Source organism: Oscarella lobularis, chromosome 7, assembly GCF_947507565.1.
Source record: "Oscarella lobularis chromosome 7, ooOscLobu1.1, whole genome shotgun sequence".
Lineage (NCBI taxonomy): Eukaryota > Metazoa > Porifera > Homoscleromorpha > Homosclerophorida > Oscarellidae > Oscarella > Oscarella lobularis.
In genome coordinates this window covers 289,528-312,500 of record NC_089181.1, presented here as the reverse complement: position 1 = coordinate 312,500, position 22,973 = coordinate 289,528, and the positions used below count along the sequence as shown (strand labels likewise).

Here is a 22,973-nt window from a genome sequence, read left to right as displayed (position 1 = left end):
TATAATTAATTAATTATAATAGAAATCATCGCTTTTACTGGTTGATCCCTTCAACCATGATTTATTCATTTAGACGCACGGGGAAAAACAACCAGTTCACTGGGCACAAAATCTCTTCAAAGGATTCGAGTTATCAAAATTACTCACAGGGTCCATGAGTAATTCCACTACTAATAATTTCAAAGACAATTACTCAAAGGGGTCCACGAGTAATTGTAGTAGAAATAGCGGTCTAAAGAAAAAATTGAATTCTTAATTAATACAGTACTGTATAAGTATGTGCGTAAATTTAAATGTTACTGATTCTTTAGTTTTGTTTCGAGGATCAATGCTTCTAGATTGATCTGCACTGATTCGCCAATGTATGGCTCATGAAGCCAGGTTGTTAGATATAGCGTCAGTGTATCGTAATTGTCCGTAGCTAGCAAGTTTTCCACTATGCATTTCTTGACGGACAATTCGCTAATAAACGCCTCGCAAATGGATTCAAATTTCGTACCTAAAACGAATGAATAAAGAGACTCGTAGCATATCGTACAACACCTACTAAATTGATTTGCTGTTAGAGTTTCAAAAGGAGCAACAACGGCGGAATTTTCCTTGAAATTGTTCCACACTAGAACTGTTAGAGCTTGCATCTGACCAGTCAAAAGTCGAATCTTTTCAACCAATTTTTCCTTGTTTTAAAATTAGACATTTTTGATATACTTATAGACAAGATTTACCAAAGTTGCTAATATTTGACGTAGTGTTTCGTAACTCTCCTCTATTTTCTCCATTAGCTTAGCAGAGAACTCGTATCGGAAGCCTTCGAGTTCAGAAAGAATTCCCAAATCGTCGGATTCGACGTATCTAGCGTTCGGAGATCGAAACGAGTCCACTTTTTGGACTGCAACGCTTACTTGGCTCGAAGCTTTAGATTTATTAGGTCGTTTACCACAGAAACGCCTTTTACGTTAGATTTTGTCCACTTCTGCCGACAATCGTACAGAGTTGCACAGGAATCTCGAATCTTTCGCTGCAAAACTTCATCCATACGCGCGTTAACCAGATGACATCATAGAGGAAATCGGCTGGCATGCGCATAGGAAGTTGTTTTGAAGTTGCCTTGACGTCATCTCGCAACGGGCGTCCAATTTGCCAATATTTTTCTACTCAGGCACATGCCCTAGGGGCATGGTCTCATCACACTCCAACCGAACAATGACGGCAAAAGCAAAAGCGTCGCGACTCGACGAAATACGCCAGCGATTTCAAACGCGACCGCTCCACGAAAAGGAGCAGAAACTCGTCGCGATGTACCAACGCCAACAGCAGCAGGCACTGGAAAAAATGGCGAAGACATTTCGCCGTCAAGGAAGCGACTTGATCGCGAAAAAATCGAGCCTCGACGAGGCGGAAGCGAGAGCGCCTAGACAAAGAGCGGTGATAGGCGGGCGACACAACGTCTTGGAACCCCTTCGAAAGGAAAACGAGTCGAACCTGCCTCGTCCGTCGCGTCCCAACGATAGATACGCGCCGACGCCGCCGACGAGACCGGGATTGGCGCGTCCGCATCTTTTCCTAGCGAAACACGGGGGAAAACTGCCAGCCGTTGGTCGTCGGTCTAATTCCGTCAGTCACCTTCAAGTGGCCACGCCCACGCATGATGGCGGCGATTCCGTGGCCGTCGCTTTGGCGAGAAAGGAACGCGAGATTCGTTTGCAATTGAAAAAGCGGGAAACCGATCTTGAAATCATTCGAAAGGAACTTCTGGATTCGGATCTCGTTAGGGAGAGAAGAGAAACAACAAATAACAGTGAAGGGGGGGAGATGATAGCGGATCTTCTTCCGTGTTCCGTCTGCGGTCGAAAATTCGTCGCCGATCGATTGGAAAAACACGTGGAGATTTGCTCGAAGACGAGTCGAAAGAAACGAAAGGTTTTCAGCTCGGCGATAATGAGACGACGCGGCACGGAAATGGAACAGTATAGTCGACGAAAAGGCGAGGAGAATCGCGGCGTTTCGCGGAAACCCGGAAAAGGAAATTGGCGAAGGCAGCACGGTGAGCGCCCCCCAAAAAACGAAATATAGAAAATTCCCCCACTCCATCTCTCTTTTCTAGAGGAATTCATCGCTGCTATTCGATCGGCGAAAAAAGCGCAGGAACACGTGAGAAAAGGTGGAAAACTTTCTGACTTGCCTCCGCCGCCTCCGTCGGAGAACCCCGATTACGTTCCGTGTCCCTATTGCAAGAGACGATTCAATCCGTCGACGGCCGAACGACACATTCCCAGGTGCAAGGACATTAAACATCGTCCAGCGCCTCCCAAATCGAAAAGAAAGTAGCCTATTTAGAACAAAAACAAAGAAACTATTAGCTGCACGGCGTCACGGTTAATAGTATAATATCATTAATATTATGATTACTATGATTATTATTATTATAAAAAATTAGTTGTCAATATACGCAATGAGGTGGAACGACGACGGACGTGTCCATCGCCGATGACGGCACGCTTGTATTGGCTATAGCGCGAAAGGAAAACGATGAAGGATCGATTGCGCTGCACTCTCTCGCGGACGCCACTTTGACGAGAGGAGACCTTGATACCTGCTCAAGTGAAGTTACATATGTGAGGAACCCCCACCCACGTTTTCTCTACGTACCTTGAAACTGTAGACTTTCTTTTCGGTGCCACTCTCCCCGGCTTGAACCTTCCTGAATCCGGACTAATATAATTGATTAATTAAAAATATTTCCGGTTCGTTTTCGAGGTTCTCTTTTACCGTCTGCTTCGACTGGCGCATCTTCTCGAAATTCAAAAACGGTCTCACCGCCGAACTTTTGCGTTTCTTACGCGGACTGTCAACGATGCCGCCGTGGCGCGACAGTCGCAACGCCTTCTTCAATTTGCGTCCTTGAAGCGGCGCGCTGGCAAGCCAACACGTCGCGCCACTTGCGGCAACTCGCGCGACTGCCGTCGTCGAAGACGACGCCGACGCCGCCGCCGCCGCACAACCAAGTAAAATCTCCTTTACTTCGTCGTCGCTCGACGACGACGATCCCATTTCTGTTATTGTTGTTGTTGTTGTGGAGACGGCCGCAGGGGTTTGCACGTTTCGGCTCTTCTCGTTGATCGACCAGAGCATTGTTCGTTCGACGAGACTCTCGTCGAGCTCTTCGCTATCCGTGCCGTCGTCCGAAACGCTGTCGTCGCGAGGCGAAGGCGGACGGATCTTGGAACTGGAATCTAAACACGCCCCACCGCTTTTATTGATCGTCGACGATCGGCGTGTATCAGACGGCGCGATGTTGCGTTATCGCACCGGGTTGTGCGCGTGTATCTTACCTGCGCGTTCGCTGCGTCGAGATTTTTCCTCGACGATCGACCCTTCGGCTAGGGTGTCGTAGACTTTTTCCTCGGGGGCCGGCTGCAAAAGAAAAAGCGATCGCGTAAACACGGCGAGATCGTCGGGTCGAAGTGGTCCCATCGACGGTTTTCCTACTTTCACGTTGATTCCCGAGCCCATGCGCTTGCGAAAGAGCCGAAACATCGCTTCGTTATTAGACGCGAGCGACCGATGCGCTGTACACGTCGGCAGTAAACAAAACGTGGGCGACTCGTTTCGACTCTCCGCTCGTCGATATCGTTTGCTCGATCGACAACGCCGGTCCGATCGGTTAGAGCAGCGGCGCGGGAAGACGTGGAGAGGGGGAGCGCGGGCTCGAGACGAACGCAAACGCTATGCGAGTGCGATGGTCTCACGTAGTTAACTTGCGCGCATACGCACGAGGCGTCTTCCCCTGGGAGCGTCCTCATTGGTCGGACTAGCCCACTCATTTAATTGGTGGAACGAGACAATATGCCCGAACGCCTTAGACGACAGACGCGCAACGACTCGAAGTCGTTGATTCTACCGAAACCGGCGACGTACACTTCAAACTCGATCTTAGTGTACCAAATTCCAGTTTGAATTCTATTTTCGATCTAAATACCTAGAGCCTCCTACGAGAACTCATGGGGACTCGAAATTATAATAATAGAAAGGTCTTGAGGTCATGGTGGAATTCTGAGTCATAAAACATTAGAGACGCACTTACGTCACGACTTTCGACAGTGCCCCGCGACAATCCTCCGAATTCTCGGTACATTAATTAAACCGCCGTTTCTTTCGCCGACGGCTTGAAATTTCTAGCGCGAACGCGCAAAATGTTTGCAACTTGAGCGCAGTCTATCAATTGGCTCGAAAACCAACATTTTGGTCTGAAGAGATAGCAGGCAAAAGCGATGCCTACTATTTGCAGCACTGCCATGACAACGACCCAGATTCCAACAGGAACAAAGTTGGCAACGATGACGTCTTTCAGAGGGACATAGCATCCTCGATCAAAGTAGCCATAGGGGAGGAGACCACAGCCAGTGAAATCCTGAGAAGAGTTGCAGCAACTATCAGGCACTCTGTTCAACCAATCCGCCGAAGAATTCACGCCACAGCACTCGAATTTCTCCTGAATAAAATTCCACGTTTTATGAATCGACGTGGATGTGTTGTAGTCTGACAACGAATCATAGAGCGAGTCGCTCAACGTTTCGTCGTTTGCTCTAGCGGAGGAAAAAAGGCCAGCACTCGCGTAGAGAATAAATCCAATGAAGGGGAGAACGATGAAGATGACGGCGAGAAGTCGCTTCCTGCCGTCGCGCACTGCGTCACATGAGCATCCCGTAAAAAACACGATGATAACTATAAACGCCGCGATTGCCATACACGCGCCGGCCGTGATAATTAGAGCAGGAGCGGTAGTCCACTTTTGTCCTCCTATATCGTAAAGAAATGACCCGTAGTCGACGTAGAGCCAGATGCCAAGGGCCACGATCGTCAGAGCGCTCAGAAAAAAGAAGACGTTGAAGAGAAAAAGCGACGCGACGCAGCACGACGCCACGTCGAAGGCACGAGACTCGAAGCAGTCATCGCCCTCTTCGGTCATTGCTGAAATGATGAAGCTCCGGCTTCAGATGGCGAGGAAGTGTCCAATTACGCGTCGCCTACTATAAATAGCGTGCGGCGGTCTTGCGCACGCGTTTTCCACCGCATTGCCCAGAAAGTCGGGGACACTAAACTCTACTACTTTCGACCTAATTTAACTGAAATCTCCTACGATAACTCATAGGGGCTTGAAAGGGCGTTGCTGCATAGTCTAAATTATACGCTAGAGACGTCACTTACGTCGCGATGACGGTCAGCGTTTGCATTGGAGACGGCGGCACTCGCCGACGAATTCGCTCGACTTTCGACAGCGTCCCGACAATCCGAAAGCCAATTTTCGACGAGTTTCCATACTCGCGTTTCGACGAAAATCAGTTTCCCGTTCTGAAATCGATAAAACGGATGACGCGCGTGCCTGGGGGAAAAGCCTAGCGTAGCGTACCTCTTCTCGAAGTTGTCTTATCTGTTCCCCTTGTTTCTCCAGCGCACTTCGCAGCTAAACACAAATAAATTCATAATCACTGTGACCGCGTGCAAAGGAGCGCGTACTCACCCTTTCATTTTCCTCTCGAAGCTCTTCTATTGCACTCTTCTCTTCACAATCAGTGGCACCTGTAGAGCCTATTGCCTATCTATTTCTCTACACTGCTGCTTCTGAGACCGAACCTCGCCTATGAGGTGACGGCGACGGCGACGGCGTCTTCTTTCCTTCTTGCAAATCCTCTTGAATCTGTTCTGCTAGCGATTGAATTTCCTCAATTAAATAATTGTGCTCGCGAACGGATACGGAGTAGGTCCGCGGCCGTTTCGACTTCGCCGAATCGCCGTCGTTTCGTCTCGCAATCGACGAAACTTCGTCGTCGGAGTTCTCGCTATTCCGGCTTCGGCCCGGTCGAGTTCGCAGCAGAGCCGGCTTGTCTTTGTCGTCTCGAATCGGACGTCGTTGACTCATTTCACCGAGTCGATTCAGTATCTCAGACGAGCTCGAACGCACGAGATGCGGCCCCGCCGGCGAAACGGCGTTCACATTGACGAGCTGCTCCACCTCTGATTCGTAGACGACTTGAGGAGAACTCATCGTTTTTCGATGGCAAAAACGTCTCTATAAATACAATACGAAATGAATTGTGAAGACGGAAATATAGTCTCCACTGACATGTTCTCGAATCGCCCTTGCTGGTGCACTACGTTCCTACAGCAATTTATCAGTAAATCGCAACGGAAAAGCTTAATGCTCACTCTTGCAGCAGGCTCGGACAAGGCTACGTCTAGCGTTCGCAAATTGTGACCGTTCGTTTGTCTGGTCAGGCGAGAGGCGCCAGCTGTTTCTACGTAGGCGAAAAGGTAAAACCAAAAAGATCATTTTCTCGTGATCGCAACCTTCGCTCGTGGTCATCTCATTTTCACCGGACCCTAGCAAAGCAAAGACGTTAGAGCTTTAGATACGTTTCTGCGTCGTTCTCTCACCAGCAATGATAATCGTGTGCCAATGACGGCACGCCAGGTCGACGACTCGGACCGAACGAAAAGGGCTCGTAATCGGCACGGGAAGAGACACGGACGACGACGACGTAACCTGACTGCTTAGACCCAATTGATTGGCGTCGTTTCGACCCCACGAATAGAGTACGTTGTCCGCTGCGCTTGCCACCGTGAAGCCGTCGCCACAGGCGACTTTGGCGATTCGCTTTCTGAGTAGTTTTCCTTTGACTAAGACGGGGGATTGTCGACGTCGAAAGTCGCCTACGCCGAGTTGGCCGTACTCGTTTGAACCAAAGAGTATTAGACAACCGGCATCTGGAAAAAAAATATACTAGTACAGTAGACTAGTTCTTCGTAAAAATATATTCAATTACCATTAATGACGGCCGAGTGATCGGAGCCACACGCTACTGACATTATGTGATATCGGTTGAGTGCTTTGACCGGAGAAAGAGACCATTTGAAGCTGACTAGCTGAGTCTAATTTAGCAACAACATCATGTGGAAAATAAATGTGTGCTCTCTCTCTTCTTACCTTGCGATATTGATTGCTGGTCTTTACATTGAATGATACGTTCAGTCCGAGCTGATTCAGTTCGTTGTCTCCGCAGGCTAGAACGCGTCCGTTGCCAGTGAGAAGCATCGTTCCCCGAGCGCCGCACGACACCAAAACGACGGAACTCCGACCAGGAACAGGCACCTGCAGCAGAAATCTTAAAATTATTACATATATATATATATACGAAAATCTGGAATCACTCCGTATACGTTACTATTCTCAAAACACACTACATCCATTAGACACTACTATCCCAGATGTTTGAAAGTTTTTCCTTCTCTAATGAGCGCGCTGAATGATTTCGACGCGATCGATTCGATTGTAAAGATACCAGGCGAAAACGATGCCTATTATTTGCACCACTGCCACGGTAACAATCCAGATTCCAACGGGAACGACGTTATTATTGATGGCGTCTTTCAGAGCGACATAGCATCCTCGATCAAAGTGACCAGACGGAAGGAGACCGCAACCGGTGATCGCAACATTGCAACAACTATCCGGCACTTTTTTCACATTATTTGCCCACGACGTATTGAACCAATCGGCTGAAGAATTCACGCCACAGCACTCGAATTTCTCCTGAATGAAATTCCACGCTTTGCGAACCGGAGTCGACGCGCCGTACTCCGACAACGAATCGTGGAGCAAGTCGCTTAACGTTCTATCGACGTCGTTCGCTTTCAGCGCGGAAAAAACGCCAGCGCTGACGTAGAGAAAGAAGGTGACAAGGAGAAGAGCCATGAAGATGGCGAGAACGATTTTGCTCTCGCGCACGGCTCCCCACCATCCGGCCAACGTCACGATCGCCATAAACGCTCCGGCGGTTATAATTAGAGCAGGGGCGGATATCCACTTCTGTCCGCCTATGTCGTTGAGAAATGGCCCGTAGTCGACGTAGAGCCAGATGCCGAGAGCCAGGACCGTCAGAGCAATCAGAAAAAAGAGTAAATTGAAGGTAAAAAGCAGCCACTTGACGCACTTTCCGCAATCTCCGCTTATGGCCATTGCTGAATGAAATTGAGTTGCCCCGCCCCTATCTAAGTTTTCTGCCTACGCATCCGGGCCTACATACACTAGCATTACCTTAGTGGGCGTGGAAACGTTGTCCTGCGATCCTAGGCCAAGACGACCTGTATAGAAATTCTATTGAAAGCCGGCGGCGACACTGATAAAAATATTTGTACACATACCGTGTTTGCCACACCCCCAAGAATAAACTTCCTTCGAGTCTAATAAGAGGACGAAGACATGAATCAGTGTCTTCTTCGGTCCTGAGAAGAGACTATACCAGTTAGCACGACCACGTGAGCATCTCCGCATGCGACCGAATTGACGCGGCGAAGATCGCCGAAAAACGCGACGCGAAGAGGCGACAAGACGAACGTTTCGACAGTCGTCGTCTCCTCTTGGGTCGCGACGACGTCGTCGCCATCGCCCAGACATCCCCAGCCGTCGGAACCGCACGAAAACAAACGCCCATCGTCTGAGAAAGGAGAAAATATTCGCGGCATTTTGTAGCATGCGATTCTCCATGGACCTGATAGACTCATAGTAAAATCGCGTCCACACACGCTATGTTGAAGTGTAACGTCTAGAAGAGCGTCTACTCGCTTGGGACTGTCATACGATTCTCGATCGCCATGTCCCAGTTGACCAACCACATCTATCTGTCCACACTATGCGGACCATATATATATGTATAGGGGGACAAAAACAAATCTAAGAGCTATATTTGACTGACCGCCCAAGTGTAGAGTTGCTTATTGACGGTGACGACAGCGAAATGACAATGACCGGCTGAAACCTGTCAAAAACGGACCACAAGGGTGACCTCCGGATCTAGAGAGAGAGAGAGAGAAAGAGAAAGGGGGAGGGAACTCACTCGACAGGGTGCTCTGTCTTCGCTAAAGACGTCCACTTTGTGCGGTTCTTTCCATTCGCCGCCCCAGCAATAAACCTAACCGTCGTGGGATCGCCGGCTAAGATAAGAATGCACATAGACTTACCTCGCTCGTTAAGTCAGCAATGACGGATGATAAAACCGAAGATGATCTTCTGGGTGGAGTCGAGCTAGACGACGACGACGACGACGACGAACGTGCCAGTTTCTGTTCCATAACGACTCCGGCTGTCTGTAAAAACGACGAGGCGAGAAGTTGAATGGAGTCAGGTCGCTGATTGGGTTCCTAAAAGAGGATATTTCACTTTAGCCCCGTCTCGCGCGCGACCGGCTCGTCGTACGACAGTGCTATTCTAAATAGTCCTATGACGCATAGATAATCTGTTTTGTATAGCGGTCACACTGGTATGACGCTGTTATCAACAAGCGTCTATAAAAGGCTTCTATCCTTAGCATAGGTACTCAAACAGACGTGTACGCCTTCTACGTTCATTCCGGGAATATTTTTACTATCTCGCGTTCCCCCCCCCCCCCCCCCCCCCCCCCCCTTTTTACCTTCAGTAGGAGCTGCTTGAGAAGAGAACGAAGGTCATCTGAGTATTGCTGCTAATCAGAATTAGAGTTTGTAGAAAAATGTGAAGGTCATCTTTCACCGTTTGACTTATTTCTGCCACTTCAGATTCAACGACGAGAACGGAGACTTCTGCCGGATTCTACAAACCAACCCTCCTCACTCACAGGTAAAAAAATGAGTCGTCTACACTCACTGTTGCTTTGAATGGTGCATCGAGCGCGCACATTTCATAAAGAAGGCAGCCACACGACCATACATCCGCTTTTTCTCCATACCTAAGATGTGTGTATATATATATGCATAGGGGTGACAAATGAGTTGATCCGCCCTACGGTCGGCCAAGGTGGACTTCAGGAGCCATATAGCACGAACTTTCAACATCCTTTCAGGGGGAAAAAAGACAAGATAAAGTGACTAAGGATGTCGACGTCGTCTCACCAATAACGTCATGTCTTTCCCGTCATGCATTATTCTCTCCAAGCCCAAATCACCGAGTTTGCAGACATCGTTCTTAGTGAAGAAAACGTTGCTCGGTCTGATATCCCTTTAGAGAGAGAAAAGAAAGAAGACGAATATCATCAAAAGAGCCGGAACCAGTTTTACTCTACCGATGAATTGTGCCGTGATCATGAATATATTTCACAGCCGAAGCCAACTGAAAGAACATCCATCGAACGTGCTGGGAACGAAAAGAAAACGCGAGGGGGCGAAATCGCTTCGTCGCTTTTCAACACAAGAGAGAGAGAAAAAAAAGCAGACCTCTTCGTCGAACGGTTCCCTTTGAGCGCATATCCTTTGTCCAAGATGGTCACCTGAGACAAAGAGATCGAATAAAAGAGAGCTTGACTTCCGAGCGGAGCGCTGGTCGACGTTTCTTTCTCACCTTCGCAAAACTCCGTTTCGATCAGCAAACGATTGCCGTCGACGTAGTCGTTATAGACGTCGATGACATTAGGATGTCGAAGTAAGGCGATAATGTCCGTCTCTTGACGCGCACGTCTCAGTTGATTCGCGTCGGCTCGGCTCAGATCAATTTCTTTCCACACTATTAACGTGTCGTCCTGTAAGGAAAAGGGATTTCGACGACGCGCGAGCGCCGTTTTGCGTCCTCGAAGTCACGCCTACGCGCGACGATAAGAGTTTCTCTTTAGTATACTTGGGCTCGACGACACAGCACGGCCTTGCCGAACGTTCCGCGATTGAGAACTCGTACGGGAAAGTATTGCTCGTCGTCGTCGGACATGGAGGAGAGCGGTCGAGCGTACGCAGGCCACGCAGGGGGCGCAGGGCACGAGACAAACGAGACCGCGCGCTACCGTGACGATTAGTACTACTGTACCGTTATGAATTTCCTGTTGCGTCTAAGAGAACGCTTTCTATTCTATCAGTTTCTTCGCCTTGAAATAGCTTCTAAGGTAGAGAACCTGCCATAGAGCTAGGCATACGAGACAGCCGATGGAGAAAACGGTCAGATAAAGGACTCTTCTACTAGTTGATTCTATAGAAAAGAGGACCTTGTCTCTTTGGCTTTGTGACGTTTTTTTTCCGCGAGCGTACCGTTTGTGTCCCTCATTTCTTCTTCTCTGCTTCTCATATAGGCAAAGTTTCTCACAACCGACTCCGACATGTCTTCCAATCGTCGAAGTTCAACTTCAAGCGGCTTTAGCTTCTCGACTTGAGCCAACTAAAAGACAAAGAAGTCCCATGAGACCCGGGAGATTCTATACTAATCATATGCACCTTAGCATAATCCTTTGCCTCAGCTCCATGTTTCAGATCTAAAGAAATCTCTCTTTCCATCTCAGTAGCCCTTCCACCACCACCACCTAAAAAAATTGACGAAAAATGCATACATTCTAAAAAGCCGAGTTTTCGTTTTCTCGCTCCCTACCGGCTATTCTGCTCTCAAAACAAACTTCAAACATGTCGTAGTCGTCGGTTGTGAAGGCAAATTTTCCGGTGCCGTGAGCGTCTTCGCGAGAATGTAGGATGTGATTGTTTGTGTCCAAAACCTGCCGAAATCGACGTTTTCCCCTTCGAATCTTCTTGCGAGGCTCACTTTTATGTCGGTCTTTTGCATTGGCGCGTCGGAGAGCCGATAGTGTCCGACAACAAGGACGTCCTTGTGGACTTCGTCGCGTAGGCATTTTTTCACGCCGACGGGCAGCCGAAAGGTGATTCCGTACACCGAAACGGCTAGAGACATTAGCAAGAGAACGCGCGACCACTTCATAACGGTCTAAATCGTTCCGAAGATCATGTGCCACGTTCCTGCAATACGGGGTTTTTGAAATTTCGATCCGGGTACAATGGCTAAAAGCAAAGTTAGGTGATTCTTAGCCGTTCTACGCGTTTTCGAATCTGTCTCACGCTCTCTATGTGTAGAACAATTATAACTCGACTTGTCAGTGCAGCGGGAACGGGGTATTACTACACCGTTCGAAAGCCACGGCTTCGAGAGAAGATGGCGCTGAGAAAATACGATCCAGTTGGTGAGAAATGGTCCCGTTCTTTGTTCAAATTAAGTAAATTGACACCTCCTTAGTTCGCCAACACGTCCTCTTTGTCGAACAATCAAAAAAGAAATAGAATTCCGTTAATTAAATAGTCAAATGTTCTTCTCTGTGTATTTTGGATATTTGAAATAAATGCTTCTTTATCGCTTACGGGTTCTTGATGTCCGCTAGATCCGGCATTATAACGTCTCGATAGGTTTTTTCCAATGACTGCATATAATCGAGGTGATGAGAGCAGGCAAAGCCTTCGATGGGTCTCTCCTAAGAAGAATGCAATGACTTGCGCGATATTAATTTTACAGTAGTACGTACTTTGAGAAATGTTAAAAGATTGTGCTGCTGTACTGCTTGAAGAATGGAATATTCCAAGTGTCTAAAAATTGCTATGCAAAAGTAGATCTAGATGCAATATGAGTACGTTGCTTTCTTTCTTTATTTCTGAGCCATTCTTACCTGGTAATCAATACCTGCCACAATGCAAAGGCATACAAAGTAGCAGATTTCCTGCCAATCTAGGTAGTTCCAAAAGCATTGGTACAGCCAATGCTGACACATCTGTAAAGAGACAAACAAGCTAAAAAAACGTCTCTTTTCTAATAACGAATAATTGACCTGAGTGGGAGTAAAGCCGGACAAGCGAAAGGCGGAGTGAACGCGAGGAACTTCGGCCTGACCAAAGAACGTCTGAATAAAATAATCATTCATGCAGCAATGTATCATACTTGAAGTATGAGTTCAACGTTGTGTCCCACTGCCGAGAAAATTGGATGAATTCCACTTGCCGCCAAATTGACAGGTAAATGAGCCTAAAAATATTTCTGTTTTTTCTAACGACATCAAAGGGCTACATCTCTCACCGAAACGTGCAGCCTCGGAGCCCACAGGTAGCAAGATGGCAGCAGCTGCGAAAATTTCACTAAAAACTTCCACGTGCCATCTCCGTTTCCGTTGAAGAGGAGAAAGAGCGTCGAAGCAAACCAATCGTGCCCAGGATAATCACCCTTTAGCGAGTCTAGACACATAGGAACTACACGTGACTGTTGGATATATAAAAGCTCCATTAGTACGTACGTAACGAGCTTTCGATACTTCTCTGCTGCGTTCTAAGAAGGCCCTTGGTACGCTGTAGTAGTTTGACTAAAGCAGACGTTGACTTGTCTGCATTTTCATCCAGCACTTTCAAATATCTTCCGTATCTAAGAGAGCACTTCGTAGCTTTACAACGAGGCTTGGTTTCCAATTGCACCTGACAACTAAAGCTGTTCCGAGTGTCTGCATTGAACTGAGTGGCTCCACAGGAAAATCTCAATAAAAAATAAGGTAAAGGTATTAGGCAGTGCAGGAGATACCAACCAGATGACTCGGGTTTGATAGGAAAGAAAACTTCGCCTGGAGTCGCGATTGAGGCGTCGATGAACCGGTCAAGAAACGTGACAAGAACTTTGACAACGATTTCAAAAAGCAGATGGTTTAGAAATAGATTTATCACCTTTTTGTGACGTTATTTGACCAGCCTGAGTCCTCAACAGATTGTAGAAAGCATCCTGACAATCTTTCTTCCAGCTATAGCACAGAACACTTGCCAATAAAAACAAAAGGAGTATCTTCGATAACAACCTAGCATTTGCTGGTGTAAATGCTGTCTTTTCCAAAAAACGAGCCAGTGAACCTGTAATAATAACAAAGCGTCTTTGATTTCTAAAGAAGGATGCCTCTAAAAGTCACCTGAGCTAGTAGCCATGGTCTTGGTTGGATTCTTTGATCTATACGCCGAAGGGACAGGAAAGGAACTGAACATGGGCCAAGGATAAGGATTATTAGGATCCTATAGCAAATACCATTATATATACGTGTACACAAATGAAGCATTTACGTTTGTCAAATCTCTAGGAGGAAGAATTCTCTCTGAAGGACCTCCAATTAAATACGTTGAAACCAACAAACGATTTCGTTCAACCGAACACATGTCAATAATAAAATTTCTGCAAAAAAAGATCGAGTTGTGCCAAAGGCCCAGCTGGTCACAGCGTACTAACCCGGAAGACGTCGTGTTTCGTTCCTGCATCAAAAGCACGGCGTCTTGAATGCTATAGAGACTTTCAATATATAGAAAGCTATCCAAACACGTTGTCAAAACGCTCACAAATCTAGCAGAGAAACAGTGCACGCATAAGAGAGTACACACACAAACTACTAAGTGAGAAGACCTTAGACCAAACAAGTGCGATTGTTCAAATTGCAACAAAGCAGCCATTTTGGGCGCGGAATCAACTAGCACGAGCTTATCAATAAGATCCTTGCAAAAACACAAGGATTAGGAATTTTCTAATTCCAAGTTCCTTTATTCTTACAAAAATTGACGACGGCCAATTTTTTGCATCAACGTCGCCTCCGCTTTCAGTGTGAAAGCTCGATACTGTCGACGTCACAGAAGAGAAATTAATCGCTTCGTAAACGGCGGAAAACGCGGAAAAAACGTTTAGTAAATTAACGAGAGACTGCAGATAAAAAAAGAGGATCACCTACCATTCTCATTCGCCTTCTAACCTCACCTTATGTGACAACCTGTGTAGTGAATCCATTGGATCATATCGCGCTGATGTCATTCTGTCGTCGGCGTCGACCCCTTCAAGCACAGCCCAGAGATCGTGAACAAGCAAAGACACAAAGCCTTAGCAGAAGATGTCTATATGTGCACTTCATCTAATCTAAAATCTATTCTTACCAGAATTGCACAGAGCCACCATGCCAGCGGCGGTCGACGCTACCATCGTTACAAGGACTCCGTAGCCAAATTTCTCACATTTACTCACCTGAATGTATACCGTAATTATAATGTTGAAAGTGTGTAGTGCGGCCTTACTTGTAGCTTTTGAGTGTATCTACGATACATATACGAAACGCAGTGAGCCAGAGTGCCCGTTTGTTGAAGCAGCAACAATCCCTTTTATTATCACGAATGAAACTTGAAAAAGGAAAGAGGGGAGACACTTACCTTAGGAGTAGCAGAAAAATTCAGCAGATTGTCAACTAAGGAGTCTTCCCAGCGACCTCTACAAAGAAAAAATCTGTGAATACGACACGAGTGCGCTCACATGCGAACATGTCGTATGAAGATGTAGCGGAGCCTGGAGTCGGAGACGATATCGGAGTCGGAGTCGGCGACTTGATGGGCGATTGAGTCACACTTCCCGTCGCCGAAACAGCCTAGAAAAAAAAAACCATCAGCGCGTGCATTTAATTTCCTCTCCGCGCGTCGCACTTCTCTCCACGCTACAACGATGGCTGTGTGCAATTGGTAGGGATAGAGTACGTGTAAACCTTCGCAAGTATTATACAACTGGCGACAGACGAAGACGTATGATCCGATGACGTTTTCCGACGGCGGATGAAGGCTACTCGACGGCAATGAACCTTCCAAGGCACGTCGGACGAACTGAGCAAGAATGTGAACAGGCGACGAACTGAAGAGAGAGAAACAAATTAATTAAAAACAATAATTTCAATTATTTTAATCTCTACCTAGATTTAGACCATTTAGGATTTCCTTGTCCGTAGAGTAGATGCATTCGTCCGCGCTGAGACGTCGCCAGGAGAGCGACAACATCGGCAATCCACAAGAGAGTATTATCAGTTGCAAGAGAACTTTGCTGCTAAATATATGACGTTAAAAAATAGACTCTTCAGTATCCTTTTCTACTCGCCTGAGACTCTGACAAGAGACTGCGTAGCGGGCCAAGGAGAACGTCAATAAAAGAGTCCTAACATCAAAAGACATTTTTCTCTCTCCCAAATACAGTCTTAATTTAATATTACGTTGAGAAGCTGCTCTCTACAGACTGCGCCGCCGTAGGCAATTCGTCGAAGAGCGTGACTTATGAGAAGACCGGGATCAAAGGAATTGTCGACTAAAAAAACATCATCAGACAAAAAAAAATTGCTTTCTATTGTGATCGTACTATGGAGAAGAGGCTGATGAGAACGACATATGAGCATGGCTTTGAGTGAAGCGACCAAAAAATCGAGAACTTCGACTAAAAATTGGCTCGGTTTACTATTGCTCGTCTTTTTCTTCTACGTACCTCGTTTGTTATCTACGTCAATTGGAAAGGAAGCGCGTCCGCTCGCGTAGACGACTAAACGTCCAACGAAGTGAAGAGAACTGACGAATTCGATGTAGTCCAACTCGTCGCTACTGTAGATAAATGAAGAATCTACGCGAGTGCAATATCAAGCCACAAGCAATAAAACAATATTATTGAGGTACCTGTTGATTCTAAGACTTCGGGCGTCTGTTGATCGTCGGTTTCGGCCGCTGTCGATTGGCGTTCGTCGAAAAATTTCAAACATTGACCGACAGCAAATGTCACCTGTTGTTGCAATCATAGAGAGAAAAAAACGTACGAATGAAAATGAAGTGTCGCTTTACCAAAGATTGATTTTGTTCCAAAAACTGCGTGATTTCGCGTCGACCGTAGAACGGATGCTAAACACCACAAAGTGATATATATACATATCTATGAGGATGCTACTTGCCATCCACTTCTTGAACCATGTCAGTTTGGGATCGACTAAAGCTAAGAGAAGAAACGGATTGATTTTGCTGTCAAGGTTGGATGAAAGAAGATTGAAAGTAGACTTGACAATTTCTTCTGTCAGCCTGAGAAGAAAAACAGTCGACGGATCACTCTCCAAAATAAATAATTCATACCTAATTGGATATCTCATCCAGTACATAGGTATTTCCAAGAGAAAATTATTGAGAAGACGAAACTGTAGGCAAAAATCAAATTCATAAATAAATACAATTAGGTATTGATAAACAAACCCCTTTTAAAATTTTTTCAATTTGCTCGTCGGCTGTGTCAAAACAGGTGCCAGGTTCTAAAAAAGGCTTTCGCATTGCTCCAAAGGAATTTTGAAGGTGATCAACTAAAGCTTAATTTATTTATTTATTTATTTATAATGAAACACCTACGTAAGCTGACGTAGATCTCTATTGCTTCGTGACCCGAAGCAGCATTAAATAATTTAGCATGAATTCTTAAGCTTTGGCTCTTTTAAAGAAATAATTTAAATAGGCAATGATGCTTTGACTTCTTGGTGTTTGCTTACTGAGAGAACGATGTCTGAATCGGACAGAGTTTCCTGTAGGCTTTTCTTCAGTTCGGGCCATTGCTCACTTGCCAGCAAATCCCCGGCTACATATTGACCTAGACTCTGCAGCGCCTCGAATCGAACCTTAGAGATTACGTACAAGATAGATAAAATTAATAATGGTAATTAAATGGTTTACCTGCGAAGGTTGACTACTACTCAGATTCATAGATATGTTTCGAAATTGACTAGGCGACATGAGAAACGAGCCCGTCTAGAAACAAATGCCAATGCAAGCATATTCAAAATAATTTTTCTAACTTGATTTAGGGTGGACGTCTCGGATGAATCGTCGTCAAAAGACTGAAAACTCAGTTGATCTCCTCCGCCGCCTCCTTCTCGAGATCTATGCAAGCTGATTTTCGACGGAAAAACAGACACTTCGTGATTTTTCGTCCGATCACTGGCATAGTCATGTATCTAAAAGAAACCCCCACATAGTGAGTCTACATTTCTTTTTCATATAGTACCATCGTGTTGGCAGCCTCTCTCACGGCACTGGTAATCGTTTCAGAGAGTCGAGCAAATCTGAGACTCCGATTCAGATACGTTCTCGTTTCGCTCCCTATATAAATTACCTTTGGGAGGCGAGCAATGTTTCGGTGATGACGGGCACGATGTCGTGACCGTCGCCTTCGATCACTTGCTTCTCTAATTCCATTTCGATCAGAGAGCCGAGCTCATCGTCGATTCTCGATCGAATTCGCCGTACGAAGCCGTAACTAAAAGTTTCTATAGTTACACGTCGATACGGTTCTTTTCTCTACCTGTGGAAGTGCTCGTCTCTCGCCTCCAAGTTGGCGAGTATGTCTTCGACGACGGGAAACTGGCCGGCGGCCGTGCTCGCTCGAACCGTTGACTCGAGACTGGCGAGGAGTTGTCGCAGCCCGAGAACCAATTCGTCTTGGCGCAGCGTTTCGGACGAACGTTCCATGGCAATCTAGAATGCCCGCGTTGAGATTTTAATGAAGAAAATATTCGCAATCACCTGGAATTCGATTTTGCTGATGCTGTAGTCCGGGACGCTATTCACGCACGTGATCGATTCTATGGAGTCTCGGCGATTCGATGTCGTTGTCGTCGGATCGTGTATGATCGATCTCGTCAGGCAATATTTTTTAATTTAAATTTGCGCTGCTTGTTCTATCGCTGCATTTTTTGGCAGCTACGTGCCACGGCTTCCTAAACCGGGAGAAACAATTCATGGCAGGCAATTTAGCAGAGGATTTGGGGGCAAAGGAGCTAACCAATGCGTAACGGCAGCTCGATTGGGAGCAAAAACGGCCATGGTAGCCAAGGTAAAGCTTATTGCTATTTGAGGAGGCGTGGCTTAGATACTACACTGAGGTGGGAGACGATATTTTTGGAAAAGAGACTGTGGAAAACTTTCGATGTAACAGCATTAATACGGGTGAGTACTTGCGTTCTTCTTTCTGTGGTCTTTTCAATTGCTCGCAGATGAAGTTCAAACGGCAAAAAATGTGTCCACAGGTGTAGCTCCAATTGCAGTCAATGATGCAGGTGAGACAATGCCTGTTATTCGAATACCTATTAGAGATTATTCGTAGGAGAAAATTCTATTATAATCGTGAGCGGTGCAAACGGATTATTGACACCAGATGACGTTGTCAAAGCCAAGTCCTTTATCGAGACTGCTTCCGTAGTAGTGTGCCAATTAGAAATTCCTGCAGCGTCTTCGCTGAGAGCACTGTCATTAGCAAAGAAAGCTGGAGGTGAAGAGGATCGAGGCAGTAGCACACGTAGCTCTAATACGTTATCTAAGCCATAACAATTCTGAATCCAGCCCCTGGAATAGAGGATCTTGATGAGAACTTTTATGAAGCAGCAGACATCATATGTCCCAATGAAACGGAAGTAAGATAGAGCTCAATCTTATGTTATTGCTATTGGTTGGCGCGTTGTAGGCTGAAATTCTTACTGGCAAATGCGTCAAGAGTCGAGAAGACGCCGAAGCAGCTGCCGAATCACTCGTCAAAAAAGGCTGTAAAACAGCTGTTGTGACACTTGGTAGCCAGGGACTTGTTTGCGTTGGAAACGACGGGAAACGGCTCTTTGTGAAGGCGGAGAAAGTCCAAGCTGTCGACACTACGGTAAGAAACGTGCCCTGAGCTTTCTCAACGTCATCTGGTTGACGCAGGGAGCTGGCGACTCGTTTGTCGGTGCTCTCGCTTTCTATCTTGCCACAATGCCCCATCTGAGTTTTGCTGAAAAATTGGAAAGAGCTGCAAAAATAGCGGCGGTGTCAGTGCAAAAACCGGGAACGCAGACCAGCTTTCCTAAACGCGGTGAGCTATCTGACGAGCTCTTCACCTAGCGGATGACAGAACAGTGTGCACTACCCAATTGCAAATAAATAAATGAATAAATAAATAAATGCACGTACCCTCACTTACCAATGGTTCGCTTCTAATATTTTTTTAATTGCAAGAGTTCTTTTACTCTTTCTCGAAATGTCCTGAGGCTACATAGTTTATATAATATGCATGCCAATTAAATATAGTTCGTCCCTTTTCCGTACTGACTGCCTTTGCTGCTGCTAGTCGACGACTTTCTTGTGCTCTGGATTAAAGGACTTCCTCTGGGGCTCTCACCGGCAGATCTTTTAAATAATAAATGCTACGAGCAAACACTGTATTATATGTAGTACTACTTTGTCCCTGACAAATCTTCCATGCTTGAACTTCCACCCAGACTCAATCGTCTGCCCAGTTTCCGTTTGAATTTGAAAAACGACGAGCGTCGTTTCGGTTTTTTGCTTTCCTTTTATCCCATACAAAATTGCTGTCTTCTAGTAGGATTCTTATCCCCCATCCCTCTTTACCTCCTGATCAGGTAAGCTAGACGTTTCCGTCTTCATATTCGTCGCCTCTATTCCCAACAGCTCGGCAACCTTTGTCTGTTTGACCGCTTCTAATGCCTTTGTGTGTGTGACGTTCTTTAGAAGGGTTCAAAACCTCACAGAAATCACTCACTTTCTTTTTGGATCTCAGAGCACACGATTCCAACGTTTCTGCCGCCTCTGATTTTCCCTGACGCCGATACAATGCGCTAAGATTCTTCAGCGTCGTTGCAACGTCCGGCCTAGGCACATACATTACGATGAGCGACGGCGTTTGAACAGACAACTGTAGCGTACGTACCCTTCTACTTGAGCGGCCCTGTGCCAACCGCCGTAATCATTATAAGGATGAGACGCCTGTTTCCTCGACTACGAACGTCTTCTATCATAAAGCGCGTGAGATACTAGTGAACCTACCTCAAGACTATCGATGTGCCGTTGAGTCTCGCCGAGGAGACGAGCGGCTTTGCTTGAAGAGCCGTGAAGAGCTAAACTAGCGATTTCGCCAATGTCCAGGACAAGAGACAATTATCACATACGAATGGAACTGACGTCATTTTTCGCGCCGAATTCTTTTTGGTGCGCGTGCACCAACACCTAAACGAGATTATAATATATATTCAGAATTAAATTCGTGTATCCTTACCTCTTTGTATAGCAATTCGGCCTGCTTATATTTGCCTTGTTTTAGGAAGGACGATGCCTAGAGAAGTCATTATTATGATAATAGCGTACCAACCACATAAAAGAATTTATTTACTAAATTATTCATTGTTTTCGTCACGCTTGGATCATCTTGTCCTAGTTTCCTGCTGTAGATGTCAAGAGCTCGTCTATAGTACGTCTCAACCTAAGACAAAGAGAAAAGTGCAAGATAGAGAAACAATTGCTCTTATCCGACCTCCCCAAATTTTCCCTGATTTTGACAGAGTAATGCCAAATTATTCAACTGTTTGGCGACGTCCAAATGCACGGGTCCAAGCACGCGTTCGCGAATCTCCAACGCTCGTTTGCACAGCGGCTCCGCCTCGCGATACTTGCCCCGCTTCCCATACAATACAGCCAAGTTATTCAGAGTGGCTGCAACCTGAAGTGAGAGCTCAGAAACGAATAGAAGAAAGATTCTCAGCTAGTGTACTGCTGGATGATTTTCGCCTAACGTCGATTCCCTAATTTGCAGGGCGTCTTGCAATAGAGAAGCGGCTTCGAGGAATTTTTTCTGATCTCTAAAAAACAAAGATTCCCTCTTTATACTTGTATTGTCTTCGTTTTTTCTTACCTGTACACTAAAGCCAATATGTTGAGCATTGTCGCCACGTCGGGATGATTGTGCCCAGAAGTTCTTTCCAAATCTTCCAGCGCTTGCTTACACAAGGGAACGGCCACTTCATAGCGACCCTAGCAGCAGCAGAAAAAAGTCTTCTCACGAATATCATGAATTTCATGTAGAGAGACCTTCGCCGCATATTGGATGACCAAGCCGTGAAGAGTTCGCAACTTCTCGGGAACGGCCTCACCGGCTTCGTCGCCGTCGCCATCATCGTCGTCCCCTTCGGTCCCTAGAAGGAATAAATTAATAGAAATAGGAAATGAATTAATTAACGAATGGGGGGACCTCCAATGTCATCCGACTCCGCCCTTTGTTCGTCGTTCGATTGCTGTGTGAGCAAAACATTCCACGGGAAAGAATCGATCGATTGTAGGTTCCCTTACGTCTTTTTCAGTGATAGCGGCGTCGGTTTCGTCGGCGCTTTTGACTTGGAGCATGAAGTTGACCTGATTGAGTCGTTCTTCGAGTTCGACGAGTCGCAATTCGTGTTCGCCCGACTTGCGATGCGCCGCGTCGAGTTCGTCGCGCAGCCACGCGTTTTCCTGGCACAATCGTTTGACTTGCGATCGCAGTTTGTGCTTTTCGGCTTCGACTTCGTTCAAGTGACGCGATAGCGCAAAGAAAACCTTTTTTTTTTCGCGAAATGAGCCGAGATGGTGCGGTTTGCAAGCTCGTTCGTTCGCTTACCTTCGCTTCGTCGAGACCCGATTCGATTTGACGTATCGAATCGTTGAGCATTTCGATTTTTTGTCGTTCGACCGGAGAAACATCGCTTTTTCCCTCGTGAACGAGCGCTTCGAGGCTCTTCAAGCAGCTGCGATGATCGTCGCGCAGCGTCTCGAGTCCGCGACACACTGCCGACGCGTCGACTTGGATTCTTTCGCGACGAGCGGCGCGAGACCGTGACCTATCCGCCGCCATGTCGATTCGAAGTGACGTCACACTGACTCAAGTGACAAGAGCGAACCGTATCCGGGCTAACCTTAGGCGCTACTATGGCTCGCTACGTTGATCATCTCGTCAGCATAGGCGTTCGTCTCGTTGCGCTCGACTTCGATGCGACGATTATTGACCTTCATACGGGCGGCGCTTGGATGGAAAGTGCAAAAGATCTCTCGAAGCACGTTCGGTCGTCGTTGGTCGAGCTCATGAAAGCCGTTCTCGAACGAAAAGCCGATGGCATCTATCTGTGCGTCGTTACGCATTCGCCGCAGACCGATCTCATTCGTCAAGTTCTCCGCAACAAAATAGCTCGTGGTCACAATGACGTCGTCATCAAGGGAGATGACAAAACGTGGGATCGAATCAGTGGAATTCCGACGGGAGGAAAGCAGCAACACATCGAAGCCGTCGTGCGAGACTTGAAGAAGAAATACGGCGTCAGCATTGCTCCCTATGAAGTCGTTTTGATTGACGATGATTACATCAATGTTACCATTGCCCTTAGTTACGATATGAAGGGAATAATCTACGAGAAAGAAGAGAGCATTGAGGAAATATTCAACCTCACTCGCGGCACGGATGCTACGTGATTGAAAATATTCACGTGATCAGCTGTAGAATTTAGGAATTTTTCCCAATTGATTCTTCGTCCTATATGCATAAACGAAACTCTCATTATTTC

The 22,973-nt window shown here is 46.4% G+C and overlaps 11 protein-coding genes across 18 annotated transcripts in view; 3 read left to right on the top strand and 8 right to left on the bottom strand.

Moving 5' to 3' along the window:
• Positions 1-1,935, bottom strand: part of LOC136188983 (cyclin-dependent kinase 2-interacting protein-like) — a 3,284-nt gene extending 1,349 nt beyond the window's left edge. For 2 of the 5 annotated variants that reach the window (XM_065976814.1, XM_065976813.1), the window contains exons 1-5: positions 903-1,935; positions 726-852; positions 548-677; positions 301-499; positions 1-232 (exon numbers count right to left, since the gene is read on the bottom strand). The exon at positions 1-232 is cut by the window's left edge and continues 331 nt beyond it. In XM_065976814.1, the coding sequence (XP_065832886.1) occupies positions 190-232; positions 301-499; positions 548-677; positions 726-852; positions 903-1,036 (633 nt within the window). In that variant the 5' untranslated portion in view covers positions 1,037-1,935 and the 3' untranslated portion in view covers positions 1-189. The remainder of the gene's footprint in view (positions 233-300; positions 500-547; positions 678-725; positions 853-902) is intronic. The other 3 variants (XM_065976816.1, XM_065976817.1, XM_065976815.1) reach the window with 3 other exon arrangements.
• On the top strand, positions 1,102-2,458 carry LOC136188978 (zinc finger C2HC domain-containing protein 1C-like). The gene is made up of 2 exons (XM_065976807.1): positions 1,102-2,044; positions 2,105-2,458. The coding sequence occupies exons 1-2, from the start codon at positions 1,177-1,179 to the stop codon at positions 2,326-2,328; spliced, it is 1,092 nt and encodes a 363-aa protein (XP_065832879.1). The 5' UTR covers positions 1,102-1,176; the 3' UTR covers positions 2,329-2,458.
• On the bottom strand, positions 2,186-4,141 carry LOC136188981 (uncharacterized). Of its 2 annotated transcripts, XM_065976810.1 has the most exons (6): positions 3,490-4,141; positions 3,333-3,414; positions 2,770-3,233; positions 2,650-2,712; positions 2,450-2,593; positions 2,186-2,329 (listed from the first exon to the last, which is right to left on the bottom strand). In XM_065976810.1, exons 1-6 carry the CDS (start codon positions 3,535-3,537, stop codon positions 2,288-2,290), a joined length of 843 nt encoding a protein of 280 aa, XP_065832882.1. In that variant the 5' UTR covers positions 3,538-4,141; the 3' UTR covers positions 2,186-2,287. The 2 variants fall into 2 exon arrangements, with proteins under 2 accessions (XP_065832882.1, XP_065832881.1); XM_065976809.1 differs by lacking the exon at positions 3,490-4,141 and having other exon boundaries at positions 3,333-3,483.
• On the bottom strand, positions 4,139-4,969 carry LOC136189016 (leukocyte surface antigen CD53-like). The gene has a single exon (XM_065976859.1). The coding sequence runs from the start codon at positions 4,967-4,969 to the stop codon at positions 4,139-4,141; it is 831 nt and encodes a 276-aa protein (XP_065832931.1).
• A 138-nt stretch (positions 4,970-5,107) lies between these two features.
• LOC136188974 (serine/threonine-protein kinase Nek9-like) lies at positions 5,108-10,799 on the bottom strand. 2 transcript variants are annotated; one of them, XM_065976801.1, is made up of 26 exons: positions 10,643-10,799; positions 10,370-10,547; positions 10,246-10,298; positions 10,095-10,165; positions 9,925-10,030; positions 9,819-9,868; positions 9,680-9,761; positions 9,566-9,625; positions 9,468-9,518; positions 9,019-9,198; positions 8,895-8,969; positions 8,754-8,816; positions 8,550-8,688; positions 8,301-8,495; positions 8,203-8,241; positions 8,096-8,142; positions 6,986-7,150; positions 6,825-6,930; positions 6,436-6,765; positions 6,349-6,381; positions 6,208-6,296; positions 6,125-6,160; positions 5,635-6,070; positions 5,522-5,580; positions 5,411-5,464; positions 5,108-5,352 (listed from the first exon to the last, which is right to left on the bottom strand). In XM_065976801.1, the coding sequence occupies exons 1-26, from the start codon at positions 10,727-10,729 to the stop codon at positions 5,185-5,187; spliced, it is 2,952 nt and encodes a 983-aa protein (XP_065832873.1). In that variant the 5' UTR covers positions 10,730-10,799; the 3' UTR covers positions 5,108-5,184. The 2 variants fall into 2 exon arrangements, with proteins under 2 accessions (XP_065832873.1, XP_065832874.1); XM_065976802.1 differs by having other exon boundaries at positions 9,468-9,515.
• LOC136188982 (tetraspanin-4-like) lies at positions 7,206-8,089 on the bottom strand. Its single transcript, XM_065976811.1, has one exon. The coding sequence runs from the start codon at positions 8,015-8,017 to the stop codon at positions 7,289-7,291; it is 729 nt and encodes a 242-aa protein (XP_065832883.1). The 5' UTR covers positions 8,018-8,089; the 3' UTR covers positions 7,206-7,288.
• LOC136188984 (transmembrane emp24 domain-containing protein 10-like) lies at positions 10,776-11,732 on the bottom strand. The gene is made up of 5 exons (XM_065976818.1): positions 11,546-11,732; positions 11,378-11,498; positions 11,227-11,312; positions 11,044-11,170; positions 10,776-10,984 (listed from the first exon to the last, which is right to left on the bottom strand). Exons 1-5 carry the CDS (start codon positions 11,717-11,719, stop codon positions 10,863-10,865), a joined length of 630 nt encoding a protein of 209 aa, XP_065832890.1. The 5' UTR covers positions 11,720-11,732; the 3' UTR covers positions 10,776-10,862.
• A 16-nt stretch (positions 11,733-11,748) lies between these two features.
• Positions 11,749-18,239, bottom strand: LOC136188973 (protein broad-minded-like). 2 transcript variants are annotated; one of them, XM_065976798.1, is made up of 41 exons: positions 18,148-18,239; positions 17,927-18,099; positions 17,738-17,881; positions 17,630-17,687; positions 17,421-17,579; positions 17,299-17,373; positions 17,118-17,243; positions 16,981-17,059; positions 16,831-16,934; positions 16,714-16,775; positions 16,539-16,662; positions 16,432-16,488; positions 16,270-16,372; positions 16,085-16,216; positions 15,962-16,036; positions 15,819-15,910; positions 15,707-15,763; positions 15,525-15,655; positions 15,265-15,466; positions 15,106-15,209; positions 14,998-15,055; positions 14,866-14,946; positions 14,728-14,815; positions 14,555-14,673; positions 14,354-14,500; positions 14,210-14,298; positions 14,039-14,149; positions 13,876-13,984; positions 13,728-13,827; positions 13,620-13,671; positions 13,492-13,565; positions 13,356-13,442; positions 13,249-13,306; positions 13,074-13,198; positions 12,860-13,014; positions 12,725-12,808; positions 12,615-12,671; positions 12,456-12,557; positions 12,315-12,401; positions 11,857-12,263; positions 11,749-11,799 (listed from the first exon to the last, which is right to left on the bottom strand). In XM_065976798.1, exons 2-40 carry the CDS (start codon positions 18,091-18,093, stop codon positions 12,150-12,152), a joined length of 3,948 nt encoding a protein of 1,315 aa, XP_065832870.1. In that variant the 5' UTR covers positions 18,094-18,099; positions 18,148-18,239; the 3' UTR covers positions 11,749-11,799; positions 11,857-12,149. The 2 variants fall into 2 exon arrangements, with proteins under 2 accessions (XP_065832870.1, XP_065832871.1); XM_065976799.1 differs by having other exon boundaries at positions 15,525-15,652.
• Positions 18,190-19,666, top strand: LOC136188979 (ribokinase-like). Its single transcript, XM_065976808.1, has 8 exons — positions 18,190-18,267; positions 18,325-18,457; positions 18,507-18,570; positions 18,618-18,680; positions 18,728-18,892; positions 18,943-19,034; positions 19,085-19,270; positions 19,318-19,666. The coding sequence occupies exons 1-8, from the start codon at positions 18,209-18,211 to the stop codon at positions 19,492-19,494; spliced, it is 939 nt and encodes a 312-aa protein (XP_065832880.1). The 5' UTR covers positions 18,190-18,208; the 3' UTR covers positions 19,495-19,666.
• Positions 19,611-22,511, bottom strand: LOC136188975 (kinesin light chain-like). Its single transcript, XM_065976803.1, has 16 exons — positions 22,037-22,511; positions 21,733-21,975; positions 21,635-21,677; positions 21,475-21,578; positions 21,299-21,417; positions 21,158-21,245; positions 20,921-21,106; positions 20,780-20,869; positions 20,666-20,722; positions 20,559-20,616; positions 20,437-20,507; positions 20,321-20,388; positions 20,153-20,261; positions 20,002-20,097; positions 19,831-19,940; positions 19,611-19,779 (listed from the first exon to the last, which is right to left on the bottom strand). Exons 1-16 carry the CDS (start codon positions 22,268-22,270, stop codon positions 19,671-19,673), a joined length of 1,785 nt encoding a protein of 594 aa, XP_065832875.1. The 5' UTR covers positions 22,271-22,511; the 3' UTR covers positions 19,611-19,670.
• LOC136188986 (uncharacterized) lies at positions 22,299-22,969 on the top strand. Its single transcript, XM_065976820.1, has one exon. The coding sequence runs from the start codon at positions 22,345-22,347 to the stop codon at positions 22,879-22,881; it is 537 nt and encodes a 178-aa protein (XP_065832892.1). The 5' UTR covers positions 22,299-22,344; the 3' UTR covers positions 22,882-22,969.
• The last annotated feature ends 4 nt before the right edge of the window (positions 22,970-22,973 follow it).

Coding starts and splice junctions, on each gene's coding strand:
- LOC136189016 (XM_065976859.1), bottom strand. CDS start 4,969: ATGACCGAAGAGGGCGATGACTGCTTCGAGTCTCGTGCCTTCGACGTG.
- LOC136188984 (XM_065976818.1), bottom strand. CDS start 11,719: ATGAAGTGGTCGCGCGTTCTCTTGCTAATGTCTCTAGCCGTTTCGGTG. Junction 11,499..11,545: donor TGCAAAAGACCGACATAAAA/GTGAGCCTCGCA, acceptor CGATTTCGGCAG/GTTTTGGACACAAACAATCA. Junction 11,313..11,377: donor TTTTGAGAGCAGAATAGCCG/GTAGGGAGCGAG, acceptor CAATTTTTTTAG/GTGGTGGTGGTGGAAGGGCT.
- LOC136188975 (XM_065976803.1), bottom strand. CDS start 22,270: ATGGCGGCGGATAGGTCACGGTCTCGCGCCGCTCGTCGCGAAAGAATC. Junction 21,678..21,732: donor CCGCTATCACTGAAAAAGAC/GTAAGGGAACCT, acceptor TTGCTCACACAG/CAATCGAACGACGAACAAAG. Junction 19,780..19,830: donor GAAGATTTGTCAGGGACAAA/GTAGTACTACAT, acceptor ATTATTTAAAAG/ATCTGCCGGTGAGAGCCCCA.
- LOC136188981 (XM_065976809.1), bottom strand. CDS start 3,474: ATGGGACCACTTCGACCCGACGATCTCGCCGTGTTTACGCGATCGCTT. Junction 3,234..3,332: donor TCGACGCAGCGAACGCGCAG/GTAAGATACACG, acceptor GGGCGTGTTTAG/ATTCCAGTTCCAAGATCCGT. Junction 2,594..2,649: donor AGAAAGTCTACAGTTTCAAG/GTACGTAGAGAA, acceptor TCACTTGAGCAG/GTATCAAGGTCTCCTCTCGT.
- LOC136188973 (XM_065976798.1), bottom strand. CDS start 18,093: ATGGAACGTTCGTCCGAAACGCTGCGCCAAGACGAATTGGTTCTCGGG. Junction 16,037..16,084: donor TGACGTAGATAACAAACGAG/GTACGTAGAAGA, acceptor GCCAATTTTTAG/TCGAAGTTCTCGATTTTTTG. Junction 15,467..15,524: donor CCTAAATGGTCTAAATCTAG/GTAGAGATTAAA, acceptor CTCTCTCTTCAG/TTCGTCGCCTGTTCACATTC.
- LOC136188982 (XM_065976811.1), bottom strand. CDS start 8,017: ATGGCCATAAGCGGAGATTGCGGAAAGTGCGTCAAGTGGCTGCTTTTT.
- LOC136188979 (XM_065976808.1), top strand. CDS start 18,209: ATGGAGTCTCGGCGATTCGATGTCGTTGTCGTCGGATCGTGTATGATC. Junction 18,458..18,506: donor AAACGGCCATGGTAGCCAAG/GTAAAGCTTATT, acceptor TACTACACTGAG/GTGGGAGACGATATTTTTGG. Junction 18,893..18,942: donor ATTAGCAAAGAAAGCTGGAG/GTGAAGAGGATC, acceptor ACGTTATCTAAG/CCATAACAATTCTGAATCCA.
- LOC136188978 (XM_065976807.1), top strand. CDS start 1,177: ATGGTCTCATCACACTCCAACCGAACAATGACGGCAAAAGCAAAAGCG. Junction 2,045..2,104: donor AAATTGGCGAAGGCAGCACG/GTGAGCGCCCCC, acceptor TCTCTTTTCTAG/AGGAATTCATCGCTGCTATT.
- LOC136188974 (XM_065976801.1), bottom strand. CDS start 10,729: ATGTCCGACGACGACGAGCAATACTTTCCCGTACGAGTTCTCAATCGC. Junction 9,762..9,818: donor GAAGTCCACCTTGGCCGACC/GTAGGGCGGATC, acceptor CACACATCTTAG/GTATGGAGAAAAAGCGGATG. Junction 6,766..6,824: donor TCACTCGGCCGTCATTAATG/GTAATTGAATAT, acceptor TTTTTTTTCCAG/ATGCCGGTTGTCTAATACTC.
- LOC136188986 (XM_065976820.1), top strand. CDS start 22,345: ATGGCTCGCTACGTTGATCATCTCGTCAGCATAGGCGTTCGTCTCGTT.